Source organism: Motacilla alba, chromosome 4, assembly GCF_015832195.1.
Source record: "Motacilla alba alba isolate MOTALB_02 chromosome 4, Motacilla_alba_V1.0_pri, whole genome shotgun sequence".
NCBI lineage: Eukaryota > Metazoa > Chordata > Aves > Passeriformes > Motacillidae > Motacilla > Motacilla alba.
Window position 1 is genome coordinate 70,342,574 of NC_052019.1, and position 12,691 is coordinate 70,355,264.

Sequence of the window (12,691 nt, forward strand, 5' to 3'; positions counted from 1 at the left end):
AAATGAACTGCATTTTTCTTTCCTGTTAAGCTCAGCTGTGCAATCGTGCTCTGTCTGTATGTTTAGATTTGGTGCACCATCTGAAAAATCGAAATTAATTGTGTAATGATATATAACATTCATTTCCAAACAATGGTTTCATCAGAGGATTCGTGGTGAGAACAGAATACTCCAAGTTCATTACCCCCACAAATGTGTACTGCAAGATGTTTACTGCTATAATATAAAGTCAGAATGAGAAATTATCACTAAACAGATTATATTTCATACTCCATTCTTTCTACTACATTCACTGATTTACTGGCTAATTGAAGAAAATGAGTAGCTCTCAAATGATTTCTCAAGCTATTAATGTAAATTGGCAAGTCTATATATGACTCAGAATTTGTATCATTAAATTGTCCCCGAGCCCTGATGAAGAACACAGGCTGAAGAAGCAGAGGGATTATTAGAGTATTGAGGAAATCATGCAGTTCCATAGCTCAGTGGGGGTTTATTTCATTGCAGGAAATTCCTTTCAAGGAACTAAGGCTCCTCTTTGCAGGCAGTACAGAACTGTTAGCTGTGGACTTGAGTGTCCATATACATATTGTATCCACAGACCTTATCCATATATGAATATATTTTTTTTAATACTGATATAGAAAAAAGGAGGAAATAGAGATATGTAATCTCTACATCTTGCCTATTTGAAGAGGATTCATAACAGTTAGCAACGTACCCTTTGACTATGTAGTTAACATAAACCCAGATGAATGTAAATATCTTGTATTATTTTATAGGCCTCCAGGAACTGTTTAAGACTCTATTGAATGACAGGGATTACCAGGAAAGAGATGAAAACTGGCACCTCATGCAATGGTCTACAAGCAAGTGCTCATACCTACTTAGTTTTACTCAATAAAAACAGATATTGACACGAAGGATGAGACAAGAGCAGATTATCCATCAAACAGCTCACACACATTAGTAAACCTGTGCGCCATGGTCCTGTGCTAAAATACTGTTTTATGCAGTAAGATCGTGATCATTTGGGGACCTTCAAGCTCAAGACCTGTTTGAAAGTTTTTTTCTGTTCTTCAGAATATTGCTCGAGTTCAACAAGAACAGAAAGATCCTGATCTAAATCTCTGTTCACCAACACACAATCTTCCTGTTTTCCCATTTTCCACCAGTACCAGTCTAAGCCAGTGACATCTACACCTCACTTTAAGAGCTCTACCTGCAGGCACTGCTCCCCTCATCCCAGCTGCCAGCAATCTCCACAGGACAGGAAATACCTCCAGCAGGTTATTCTGTCTCAAAGGGGAGAATGCTATGCAGGGAAGGAAAGGAACAGAAGCAGTGGGCACAAACTGAGTGTCATTTTTTTACTATGAGGGGGACCAAGCACTGGCACAGGTTACCCAGGGAGGCTTTGGAGTCTCCATCCTGGGAAATACTCAAAAATCAGGACATGCTCCTGGGCAGCCAACTGTGGGTGATCTTGTTCAAGCAGAGGAGGGGACAAGATGAACCCCAGAGGTGTCTTCCATCCTCAGCCCTTCTGTGACTCAGTGAAAAATCCTCCAACAACCCAAGCAATATAATAATTGTAATCAGTGAAACATGAGGGTGACAAATAAATGCAATCTGCAAGCTAAATTCAAACTACACATCTTGATAGAACCATCAATATCACAATTCTGGGAACTTTGCTCAGTGCATTATGCTCAGAGCATTATTTTCAGCCAGTCTATAAATAAACTCTTCGTAAGAGGATTATATCTGAGCAGGAGAGATTCTCTGTATAAAAGGGTGAATTAAGGATAGATTAAGGTACCTATGTTAATTTTTTGAAGTCTCTTTTTTTGTTGCTCTTAGCTTACATCAGAATCCAGGATTTTAACATAGCAGTAACTTTCACAATTATTCACCTTCATATTTATTTTCATTAAAATACGTTTTACATAAAACAGAGGTTTTTCAATGAAAAATAGACTCTTTTTCATTAAAAAAATCTCATAAGTAATTGAACTGTGACTTCTATAGTTACATCAATCTAACAGCAACTGTGAAATTTGTGAAGATAAGGGTAAAAGATAAAGGGATAAAGGGAAATTAATATAATTTAATTTTAAGGTGTCTAAGGAATATCACTTTGCCATACAGTCAGCAGAAAGTGGGCTACTCTGAAGAAACACTGGGCATATTCAAATCAAGAACTCCTATATCCACATTATAAGAGGGATTCAGTACAAACACCTTTTAGATACATCCACAACCAAATGAAATGCTGTGGATTTCTGATGAAAGCACCACATGCTTTCAGAGCAGAAATTTTCCTCTGTGCTTCCAAGTGAGCAGTACATTATATATTCACTTGCCTGAGCCATCATTTCCTTTTGTAGCAAAGCTGCAAAGTGCTCATTAGGGTGACACAGAGATTAGATCTAAGTATCTGTGCACATAGAGATGCTGGATGTAGAGTGGCACACCCCATGGGGGAAAGCAAGCTACTCTATTCTGACCTGCTGTAAAATCCTCCAGCAAGTGTCAACCAATCGTTTAGGTGACAATTCTTGAATCCATCACACATGGCAGATGCTGAGGCCCACAGAGTCCCCCAGATTCAGGATAAGAAAAATAGTCAGGAACACAATAAGAATTACTGCATTTGGAGAGGCTCGTCCCTAAACTGGTTCAAACAGTTAAACAAAAAACCAACAAAAAAACTAAAATATTATTTGCTGGTTTGAGAAAACTGATTATAAAGTAACTTGCAATAAATATTTCTTTTTTAAATGTAGTGACACAGAGACCTACACTGAAAATAGCACCACCCCTTCAGCTGTCCCACTAATTCCCTAGAAATATAAATAGTGTTTGCCAGTCCATACTTACACCACAGCAATAATGACAAAGCCTATGGATAAATGATGCTGCCTGCGCTGTGATAAACTTGGCAAGTTCATTCATGAGGAATCACCCAGGACTCCAAGAGCAACACTGTGTATATGACACCTGCTGCCTCCCCACTGCAAGGCCCCTCTCTTGGGAAGTGCAAGTCGAAGTCACTTCTGAGCCCAGATGCTGAATGTAAAGAGCACAGATGTTCCATTTTAGTGGCTACAAATATCTCAGTTTCTTCCTCAAGAACAGCAAAGTAATAACAGGGCCTGAAACACAGTCAGTCAGAAATCAAGACGTTCTATGCTCTGGAAATAGCATTTTTACACCAAAGGAGCCTGCAGTAGAAATGCAGCTGATGGAGAATAATGGGACAAGAACAGATTGGTCATGCACAAGAAAACACCACCCTGATGCTGGGCCATAGGTGAGGGCCCAAAGGCTTAGTCAAGGAAGAGTGTCAGATTTTAATCTGGGCACTCATGCAAAACTGCATTTGGGGTCTGCCTTATGAAACACGGTAAGGGAAAAGCAGTCCTGAAAGCATCCATTTATTTTGTGTGGCTGAGGGCTGGAAGGGGGACAATACTGGGCTAAAACCAAAATAAGATGTTTCTATTTATTTGGTTGTGGCTCAGTCGTCCCCACACCCATAAATATACAGGGCCAACATTTGCACTGCCTGGTTCTCGCAGTCACCGCTGCATCAGCCTAGCAGGGGAGAAATATGGTGCGTTGGTCTGCTGAGCCCTCACCCTTCCAATTGCCATGTTGAGCTCCTGCAGCCTCCTAAAGCTAATATGTTCTCAGAATAAGTATTATTGACTGGAAAAAAACACTTCTTGTTTCAATCAGAATATTTCCATCTGAACCTTTATCTACCTTTCCATAGCAGTAAATTGAAAAAATTGACTAAGACATATCCTGTAAATATTTTCAGTTGGTTTTCAGTCTTTGTTGAAATAGTCGGGTTTTTTCATTCTTCCTAATGTATTACTTTTGTTTACATCTCTCAAAATCCATATAATCCTCCAGAAGGCATTTCTTTCCTTTGTAACCCTCCAGTGAAAAAGTAATGGGCCTGCCTCTTTATTACATTTGCTATGACCAACTGTCTCTAAATATATTGATATAAAAGCAGAAAGCTCAGTTGGTGGAATTAAAACCTTTTGTCATAATAGAGTAGCAAATGCTCTGCAAAATGTGCTCCACTCCAAAGGTTAGATTATCCTTACAACCCATGGGGGGGGGGGGGGAAACAATCCCTGGTAAAGCAAATCCTAGGGCATCCTGACAGAGACAAGCTGATCACTTCTCTGAGAATCACCTAAATCCCCCTTTGCTTTTGTAGTAACACAGAACGCGGACGCTCACAGAGCCCTTCTAGCTCCTTTTGGGAGCATGCATCGGGGCTGCAAATGTGCTACTCTAAGGACTGCTCCATCTGATAAGAAGTCTGGATAAGAGCTCAAGCACTCACAAGCCTCTCCTGTATATTGACCTAGGAAGTGGTGGCCATAACAGGGGCAAACTTAAGCAACAATATTTCTTGGCTAATGTGTTGCCAATGCGCTTAGAGCAGGATGTCGAGGAAAGGAAACCGGAGGGCTTTTAAATAACAAAATCAGCTTGAGGGAGGACTGATTTATCTAATCCTTGCTCTCTGTATCTGGGTCACTTTAAATAATCTCATGATTAAAGGGTAGCTCCTCCTCCTTTCATGAGGGCCCCTCTACAAAGCAGCGGTCAAAACACAACCTGCACTAATGGGGAACACGTTCCCTTGTAAACTCAGTAGCAGGAATTTTAACATTGAAAGCAATCACTTCTTTCTTAGGCAGCTCCAGGGTGTGACAGCTCCCTTACCATTCCTAAACAGGACCAGATTGTATTTCCTCCTTTTGCCTTGTACTTTTCAGCTTTGTACCTCAATCACTTGGCATTTGTCAAAGCGCCTCATCCCAGGAGCTGCAAGTCTCTACAGGAGGCTTTTCTTCACCTTGTCTGGAATGGAAGAATGTCAGGATGGACCCATTCCCTAAGGAAGGCACGGTCAGGACAGCTCAGCATCACAGCTGCAGGGACAGTCTACGGGCACACTCAGTTATGAGGATTGCTGCAGTCAGGCTATCAGCACATTTGGAAGGATGATTTCCGGTGTTTGGACATCTCTGATGCCTGTACATGAGTCACGTGGTCGAGGATGACTTAAAGAGAAAGCAACAGAAGCAAAGAGTAATTTGTCAAAGGAAAGGGTTGGACTGACTAAATCTGGTGATATTTCTTCCACCTGGAAAAAGTTCAAGAACTCATGTAAGAATTCCTAATATGTCAAAAAGGTAGAACTCATTGGGAGGAAGTGCACAAGAAATAGTTACTTTTCTAATGCACAACTAGGACTAGGTTTGGGGTGAAGAGACGATGCAACTGTGGAAGAAGGGTAACACTGGGCTCAGTGAAGGGGTGTGATGGGGGCATGGGTGTGAGTAGCCATGACAGAAGTGAGAGGCCAACTCTACTTCCATGGGTTTGCCTGATGGAACATTCCAATGCTCCCTAAAGACTGTGACTGAATTTCCCTCTGAAATTCCTAAGTACCTAGAGGATCACCCACCCAAGTGAATACAGAGTTCAGCATGTAGGGCATCAATCATCAATCCATGGGATAGACCCTGATCTGTCCTGCAAAGAAGCACAAAGCTCAAACAAACAGCCTGGAATACTCGGGTGGACTTGTTACCTACCGTGTGTTCTCCTTCATACCATCCCTGTATTATCAACAAGTGCAGCCTGGTCAGATCTACACAAGACCAAAATAATGGTCAAATCAAAAAGAGAAATTGCAGAAATCAAGTTTTCACCTGATGATACCTGTCTAGATCTGCTCACTTGAACTATGCATGGAGTCGACCAAGCAAAGGGCTTATAGATAATCATTATATAAATATATTTACTATTCAATATTTGTAGCAAAAGACACTTGTAACTGAGCCAAAAAATTCCACTCTTGTCCAGTTCTAGGTGGAAATACACCAGCAAAGAGCAGCATCTTGTAGATCTTTGGCCATTCTGGGCGTGCCCTCATCCCAGCCTTTGCCTGAAACATGTTCCAGGAGGATGTGAGCTCTCAAATGGCATGCACGCAACTGGAAGTGGAGTCACTCAATTAGTAATCACTGTGCAATTAGGCTTTGTATCAAAATAGAAATTACTTCTCTAAAAATAGCAGTGGTGACATGTTAGCTCAAAAGGAACAGAGTTTTTAAAAGAGGAACAAAATAACGCCTCTGAAGGCAAACATAAAGCTGAAGGGCAAAGCAAAGTAATCTAATAGAAACCCAAAATCTATAAAATCAGAGCCCAGAATGCTTAACAGCTTCAGATAGCACAGATGGGGTTTGTAAACCCAGTGGTTTCTGTGGGTTTAATAGCATTTCCTGAGATAATTCTGTTATTTTGCCATTGCAAGGAACTGGAAAATGAGTGTGGTGATTCAGATGTCATTGCTTCTAAGTTTTGATGAAGACCACTGTTTTTATGCCATTTAATTGAGAAAACGAAAGGAAAAACAACAAACTGAACAAGCTCAAGTTGCAACTACTCCTTTATCTACCAGTTCACAATCAAAGTAGAAATTTTGTCACTACAGGAAATTGTCATCACTGAAAATGAGAGTGACTTTGACAGATACTGAATTCTTTAAAGAGGAAGTGATGTTGCAACCAGAGTAACTCTGCTGGCACTAAATCACTACCAGCAAAGGGCATTTCACAGAGGCCTAAAAAATATCAAGTGTGAAATAACACAGATATCAAGGAGGAGATGCAGTATACCCTCAACAGCAACAACTGCAGCTGAAAGGTTTAATGGTGACAACATGGCACCTCTTTTTAAAAACGGAATTGAGGGAAAATATAAGAATTACAAGTTGAGCATTTCAGTTATAATTTCTCATTTTGTGTTCCGTTTTACCTATAACGTGTATTTTTGTTCATTTCTCACTTTCTCAATTGAGCTCTTTGCCAATATATTTTTCTTCGCCTTTTTTTCATCAGTGACATCTTTCTAGACAAGAAAACCTGAGTTTTTGAGAACTCAAGCACATTCTGTTCAGTCATTCTTTTTCCTTTTTTCCTAACTTAACATTTTTCTTTTTTGACCAGCTGCAGTTCGGTATGTTTAAACCTTGCTTCACCTGTAATCATAAACCACATGTCTATTCTTTGTTAATTTCAGAGTTTCTGGTTTTTTCTCTGTACATTGATTTCCTATCACACGTGATTCTTGACACGTCAACACAACCTTGAGCAGAAAAGCAGAGTTCATCAGCTTCGCTCCCTCATGGAGCATTAAAAAGTTACTTTGTAATTAAGGGATACCTTCCACTGGAATGTTTCCTTTGGCAGTGGCAGCAAGAGCCGCTGAACATCTGCCTGAAGCAGCTATTACCATGTTATCCATCTCTCCTGGAAAAGCACAGCAGGCCAGAAAGACACAACCCAAAGGCCCCAAAGCTGGATGACACCACATTAAGGACTCCCGCTCCCAGTCAAGTCAACAGGACTTGTTTAATTAAGACAATGCGGCACAACAGCAGGACATCTGTAACCCAGCAGCTCCAATCCATCCTGCCTGGAGAAAACCAGTGAGCAGTAATGGGGAAAAAGTCCTCCACCAGGTTAACTCAATTAAGTGAAGCAGCAAATGCCTGTTAACAGCTCTGTGTACATTACACATTTTGTAATGTACCAGTGCTAACAATAAATGTCTTCAAAACGAGAATACTATAAAAAGTAATACCCACAGACACATTTTTCCAGTTCTAACTGGATTTTCTTTTTTTAATTTAGAAAACCTCATTTCTTTTTTCAGCATAAGGAAGAGCTTTTTGGGAAGACTTTTTGAGGAATAGTGCCACATGAAAGTATTATTTTTTAACAATTATTCCTCTTACCATGCTCAAAACACTAAAGACTTTATCTTCTAATACACATAAAAAGGCTGATAAATACGTGAAGACATCATCCAGCTTGTTCATTATGAAAGGAGTTTGCTAAATTTTTGAACAAAGGAACTACATTTATCATCTGTAATGGGAACAGGGCATGGGGAGCAACTGACCATCAGCAGTCCTGAGAGAGCTGCTCCATCATTTTGGGGCCAAAAGCATAATAAAGGATATATTTTTAAAATCTTGGAGTCAGGCAACTTAAAGTTTTATTTCAGTTTCTTATCTTAAAAAGTGCTAAAGGAATAGACAAGCATTCATTCTGTAAAGCAGTTTATTCATCTCCTGCTCTCTACTTACCTTACCCTGTCCATGGTGAATTTGTAACACCGAACAACAGCAAACCCTCCAGGTCCCAGTTTCCCAGGTCTGGGCAAGCAAGGTGTGGAGCTAGTGCTAGGAATTCTTTTTGAGGATGTCACCAGCCAAGTGCTTTAGAAAGATGCAGTTTCTTTATCATCCATACCACCTGTTCAGCCCCTTATAGCCACAGATAGTTGCTATAATTAAGGCAGCATTTACAAACACTAATCAAATTATTTATTTGATAAATGGCTCTTAATCCTAATCAAAGGAAATCATAGATAAGGGACAGCACCCTGTGTGTTGTCTGGTGTGTTGTGGAAGACCAGACAAGCTTCCTGTCAGTGAAAATAAGAGGGCAGTTTTTACAGTTGGTTTTCCTGCCAAGACAAGCTGATTTTCTCTAGTTCAAATGTACATAACTAACTTTTGACTGAAATTCTTTCTGATATAGAAGGCATTCAGAAGCCTGGAGTAAGTTATCTGCAAACTTTTAGGCAAAAAATAACCATAAAAAGCAATGGCAAAAATCAAGCCCTTGAGAAATTATCTTCTTCATTACCGCTCACCAAATTCCATTCAAATACAATACTTATACCCTTTGGAATCTTCTAGGCATTCTTGCAGAAATTGTTTCAGAAATTTTTCTATCACCAACATGAGGAGTTCCTGTATCACACAATGAGCATATAATGACTTCAATTCAGTATTTACTTGTATTCTACTTATGAGAGAATGCCTCAATTTGCTTGATTTGTCAGGCATGGATGTTTAGAAGTGGTGTCTAATATCTCAGATCTTACAAGAGCTCACCAAATAACTTCTACAAGTGAGAAGGGAAAAGAGCACCATACCTGAGATTGTGCATTGATATTGGCTCCCTCCTTCACCAGAACTTTGACAACTTCAGCTTGTCCTGCTAAGGATGCAATGTGCAGGGCTGTATTCCCTTTCTGTTTGAGGAGGGGGAAAAGGAAAGTTATTATTACCCTTTTTCAGGAATCATTTCAATCAACAGGGTTTTTTAATAGCATTCATGCGCATGTGCCCGGCTGTGGAAAGGCTAAAGAGAAAACCATTTATCCCACAGGTGCTTTTTCAATTGCACCCATGGACTCTGGATATTATAAAGTCAATTACTGATTTTCACAGATTTGAAAAAAATCAACTGCTTGGAGCTATACTAATTCTCCTTAAAATAAGGATGACCTGTCAGTGGAACTAAGGAAAATCTAGCATTGCTTAAAAACTTCTAATGCTTCCGCTGTATTACTACAAAATATATTCTCCTCTTCATATACTACCAATGAGCTTCAGCAAGGCAACTCCCAGGCCCTAACAGAAATAACAGTTTAAATATCCGTGCGGTAATAACATTATTCTCTTATTTTGCACTTTTTGGGGTTTTGTCTGTATTTGTAACATGCATTGAATAAACTCGGAGACACGCATCAATTACCTTAGTGGCAGAATCCACAGCCGAGCCTCTTTCCAGCAATTCCTGTACCAGTCCCACGTGGCCCTCCTTGGCTGCCAGGTGCAGAGCATTGAGCCCATTCTGTAAGCACAAGGGCCAGATCCATTACAAATATCAGATACACATTCCTACCTCGCCCTGGGATCAGGAGAAGATTAGGAGCTGGAATGCTATTACATCTCTTAGCTGACTGTCTGCATAAGTCAGATACTTTGGACACGGCTATTTAAGCTGAGGTTCTCTGGGACAAACTTCTCCCAGAACATTTTTCTCATAGTAACAAATACATCAAATCAAACTGCATTTTGTGAGTACCCAGAAAAGATTGCTTATTTTCTAATGACTTCCCATTACCACAGACTACTGCCTTGGGCATCGCCATGGAGCCCAGTATTTCAAAACTCGAGTGGTTTTCTGCCTCACTTTGCTGTAACCTTATCCAGCCCTGCTGAGGTTTTATCAATACTGAGAAATCACAGGACTTAGCCAAATTTACACAGGATGTGTCTCCTCAATCAGCATTATTCCATGCCAGCGTAGCCACCCTGAACCCTGGTCTCTCCTCTGGGATAACTGCTATCAAGCAGAAACCCAAAAGCGAAAAACAAAGAAGCGAAAGTGGCTGTTGATCACTTCATCTTGCAAACTGATCCTTGATCTGGCACTTCTGCTGGCATCTGATGAGCAAGTCTTCACTACACTCTGAGGTTTTCTAATCTCAAAAAGGAAAGGAATAGAAAATTAATTAAATCAAAGTGAGGATTGTTGAAAAGGTAACCTAAACAAAGTCAGCATCTAAATCCTCTCCACGTTAAACAGGAACAGGATACTTTATCTCATATAAATTCCTGCCATGGAAACTTGACCTCCTTCTTCCTAGTATCCCCCTTCCACCCAAGGAAGAAAACTAAATTACAGTCTATTGTAGCTGAAGTGCCACCCTGTTTTTCAAAATCCTAAGGTATTTTTCATGCTACATCAGGCAGGTGATAGTGACAAATACTGCCATTCCCTCCAGCATTCTCCTGCTTTCCGTATTGCAGGCATCAGGAGCAATACTCAGGTGTTTGAGTAACCAGTAGCAAATTCAGCACTGTGGAATTTTTATCACTTTGCTTGTCTCTGAGCAGTTCAGAGTCATTTCAGCTGTGAAATAAACAGGCAACTTTCTGGCTTTTATTCGGCCATTCACAGAGGCAGCTGGAGCCTGTAATTTCCAGTGGGATTTTAAAGCACTTAGCACTTCACAGGAGGTATTTGATGGGAGTGGGTCCAGTGGCTCCAGACACAGCAATGCAAACGTATTACAGCAGTAACTCCATTTGAGTCCACATCTACCTAAGCAGCACAGGCAGATTTTGTGGTCAAATTCTCAAGCGCAACTATGAGAGAAGCAAAGGAACTAAAGGAAGGCCATGGTCACAGGCTGGCAAAGGAAGAGGAACACCCTTCTGCAGCCTGGTAGTTAGGAAATGTTAATGAGAAATGTGATTTCAAACACCGTTACATGGGAAAAGCTACAGCAACAAGAACATCCTCATTGCAGAGGAAACACTCTTACTACAGAGCTGCAGAGCCCAGGGCTAGCAGTGCTGCCATGCCCTGGTCAAGGATAAACCCTTAGCCAAAACTGTGTGCTGAGGTTGACCATAATCACCAGGATGAGGAATACTGCCCATGTCAGGGAATATTTTGCAGGCAGAACACGTTTCAGAAAACTCTGATCTTTCTTGGTTTTTAATCTCAGCTGAGTATCAACTAACCAAAATTACTGCCTACAGCGCTGAGAGTTTTGAGCTAGTATTTTGTGGGGAAACACAATGTTCTCCTCACCATTTCAGAACAAAGACCTGTTCTCGTATCTGATCTCACAGACTCTGTCATCAACATTTTCCATGGGAATCTGAAGGGCAGCTTGTCCTCCTCACAGTGCACACAGCTGATGTAGTGCTGCAACATGTCATTAACCTTCTTCACTCTTCAGGAACAAACAGCAGAGAAACTGCAAAATTCATGGCCCCTAAACGCCTCTGAGTGCAAAAGGATGAGGATAAGCCTCCCTTTTAGTTCACCGTGTGCCAAAATAAGGAGAGAGCAAGTCTTGTTCCAGTGCTTAATCTCTGAAAATACTTGTATTCCTACCTCTGAGCCACATATCTGTTGATGCCACATAAAGCACCTGAAAGTTGATATTGCTGCATCCATTGAGTTTCTTCACAACACAGGACTTCTTTTTAATTCATTAAAACATGAGCAAAAAGAATAGTTGACGTCCAGTACAAAGCTTACAGGAACAAACTCTAGCTTAAAAATAGGACTACAAACATTCAAATTCCATAATTCCTTAAATAAAGCAAGCTGGCGTAAGCAGTAGCAAGCCCTGCACTTTAAATGCTGAGGGCCAGCACAACCAAAGCCTTAAAGCAACTTTTGTTCTCTTTCTCCCTAATCAGAACCAACGCTGCAATTATTTCCCAGCCCACGTGGCTGATCCCTGCTACTTCTGATGATGGAATCTCAGATTTAATCAATGCAACTCCTCCGTTCCTGTCAACTGGATTTTTGTCGTTCAGAACAACAAAGGTTTCTGACACGTCCCTTTTTCTCTCCCCTGCCCACCAAAAAGTTGAGGAGGGTGAAATTAGTTGTCTGCTAAGCAAAACTGTGCCACATAAGGACAAAGCTTGCATATGTCACAACTGCCACTCTTCTGGAGACTCCTTGGAGATATTAACTCCCATAAAATAACGTAATACTGAGCCTTCCGAGCTGGTGGTTCTTGTTTACAAGTGTTTCCCTGCAGTGCCTGATTCCCTCAATTCCCTTTCTCCTCTACCACCAAGGCAGAGACGTCAATGCTTTCTGTCCCATGGAGAGCTACAGACGTCTAGGTACCACTGACTGCTCACAGCACTTCCTCTAGTGCCGCCCTAGGTATTTTCACCGCACTGGAAAACTCCAGGGGTTTCTTGGACATCCTAAAAATCCCCAGCCTATTTTAAGGCAGTCCAAAG

General features: G+C 40.8%; 1 protein-coding gene across 50 annotated transcripts in view; it reads right to left on the reverse strand.

Annotated features, from left to right (window-relative positions):
• The window catches only part of ANK2 (ankyrin 2), a 277,263-nt gene that overhangs the window by 100,632 nt on the left and 163,940 nt on the right, over positions 1-12,691 (reverse strand). For all 50 annotated transcript variants that reach the window (XM_038134945.1, XM_038134950.1, XM_038134935.1 and 47 more), the window contains 2 exons: positions 9,660-9,758; positions 9,055-9,153 (listed from right to left, as the gene is read on the reverse strand). In XM_038134945.1, the coding sequence (XP_037990873.1) occupies positions 9,055-9,153; positions 9,660-9,758 (198 nt within the window). The remainder of the gene's footprint in view (positions 1-9,054; positions 9,154-9,659; positions 9,759-12,691) is intronic.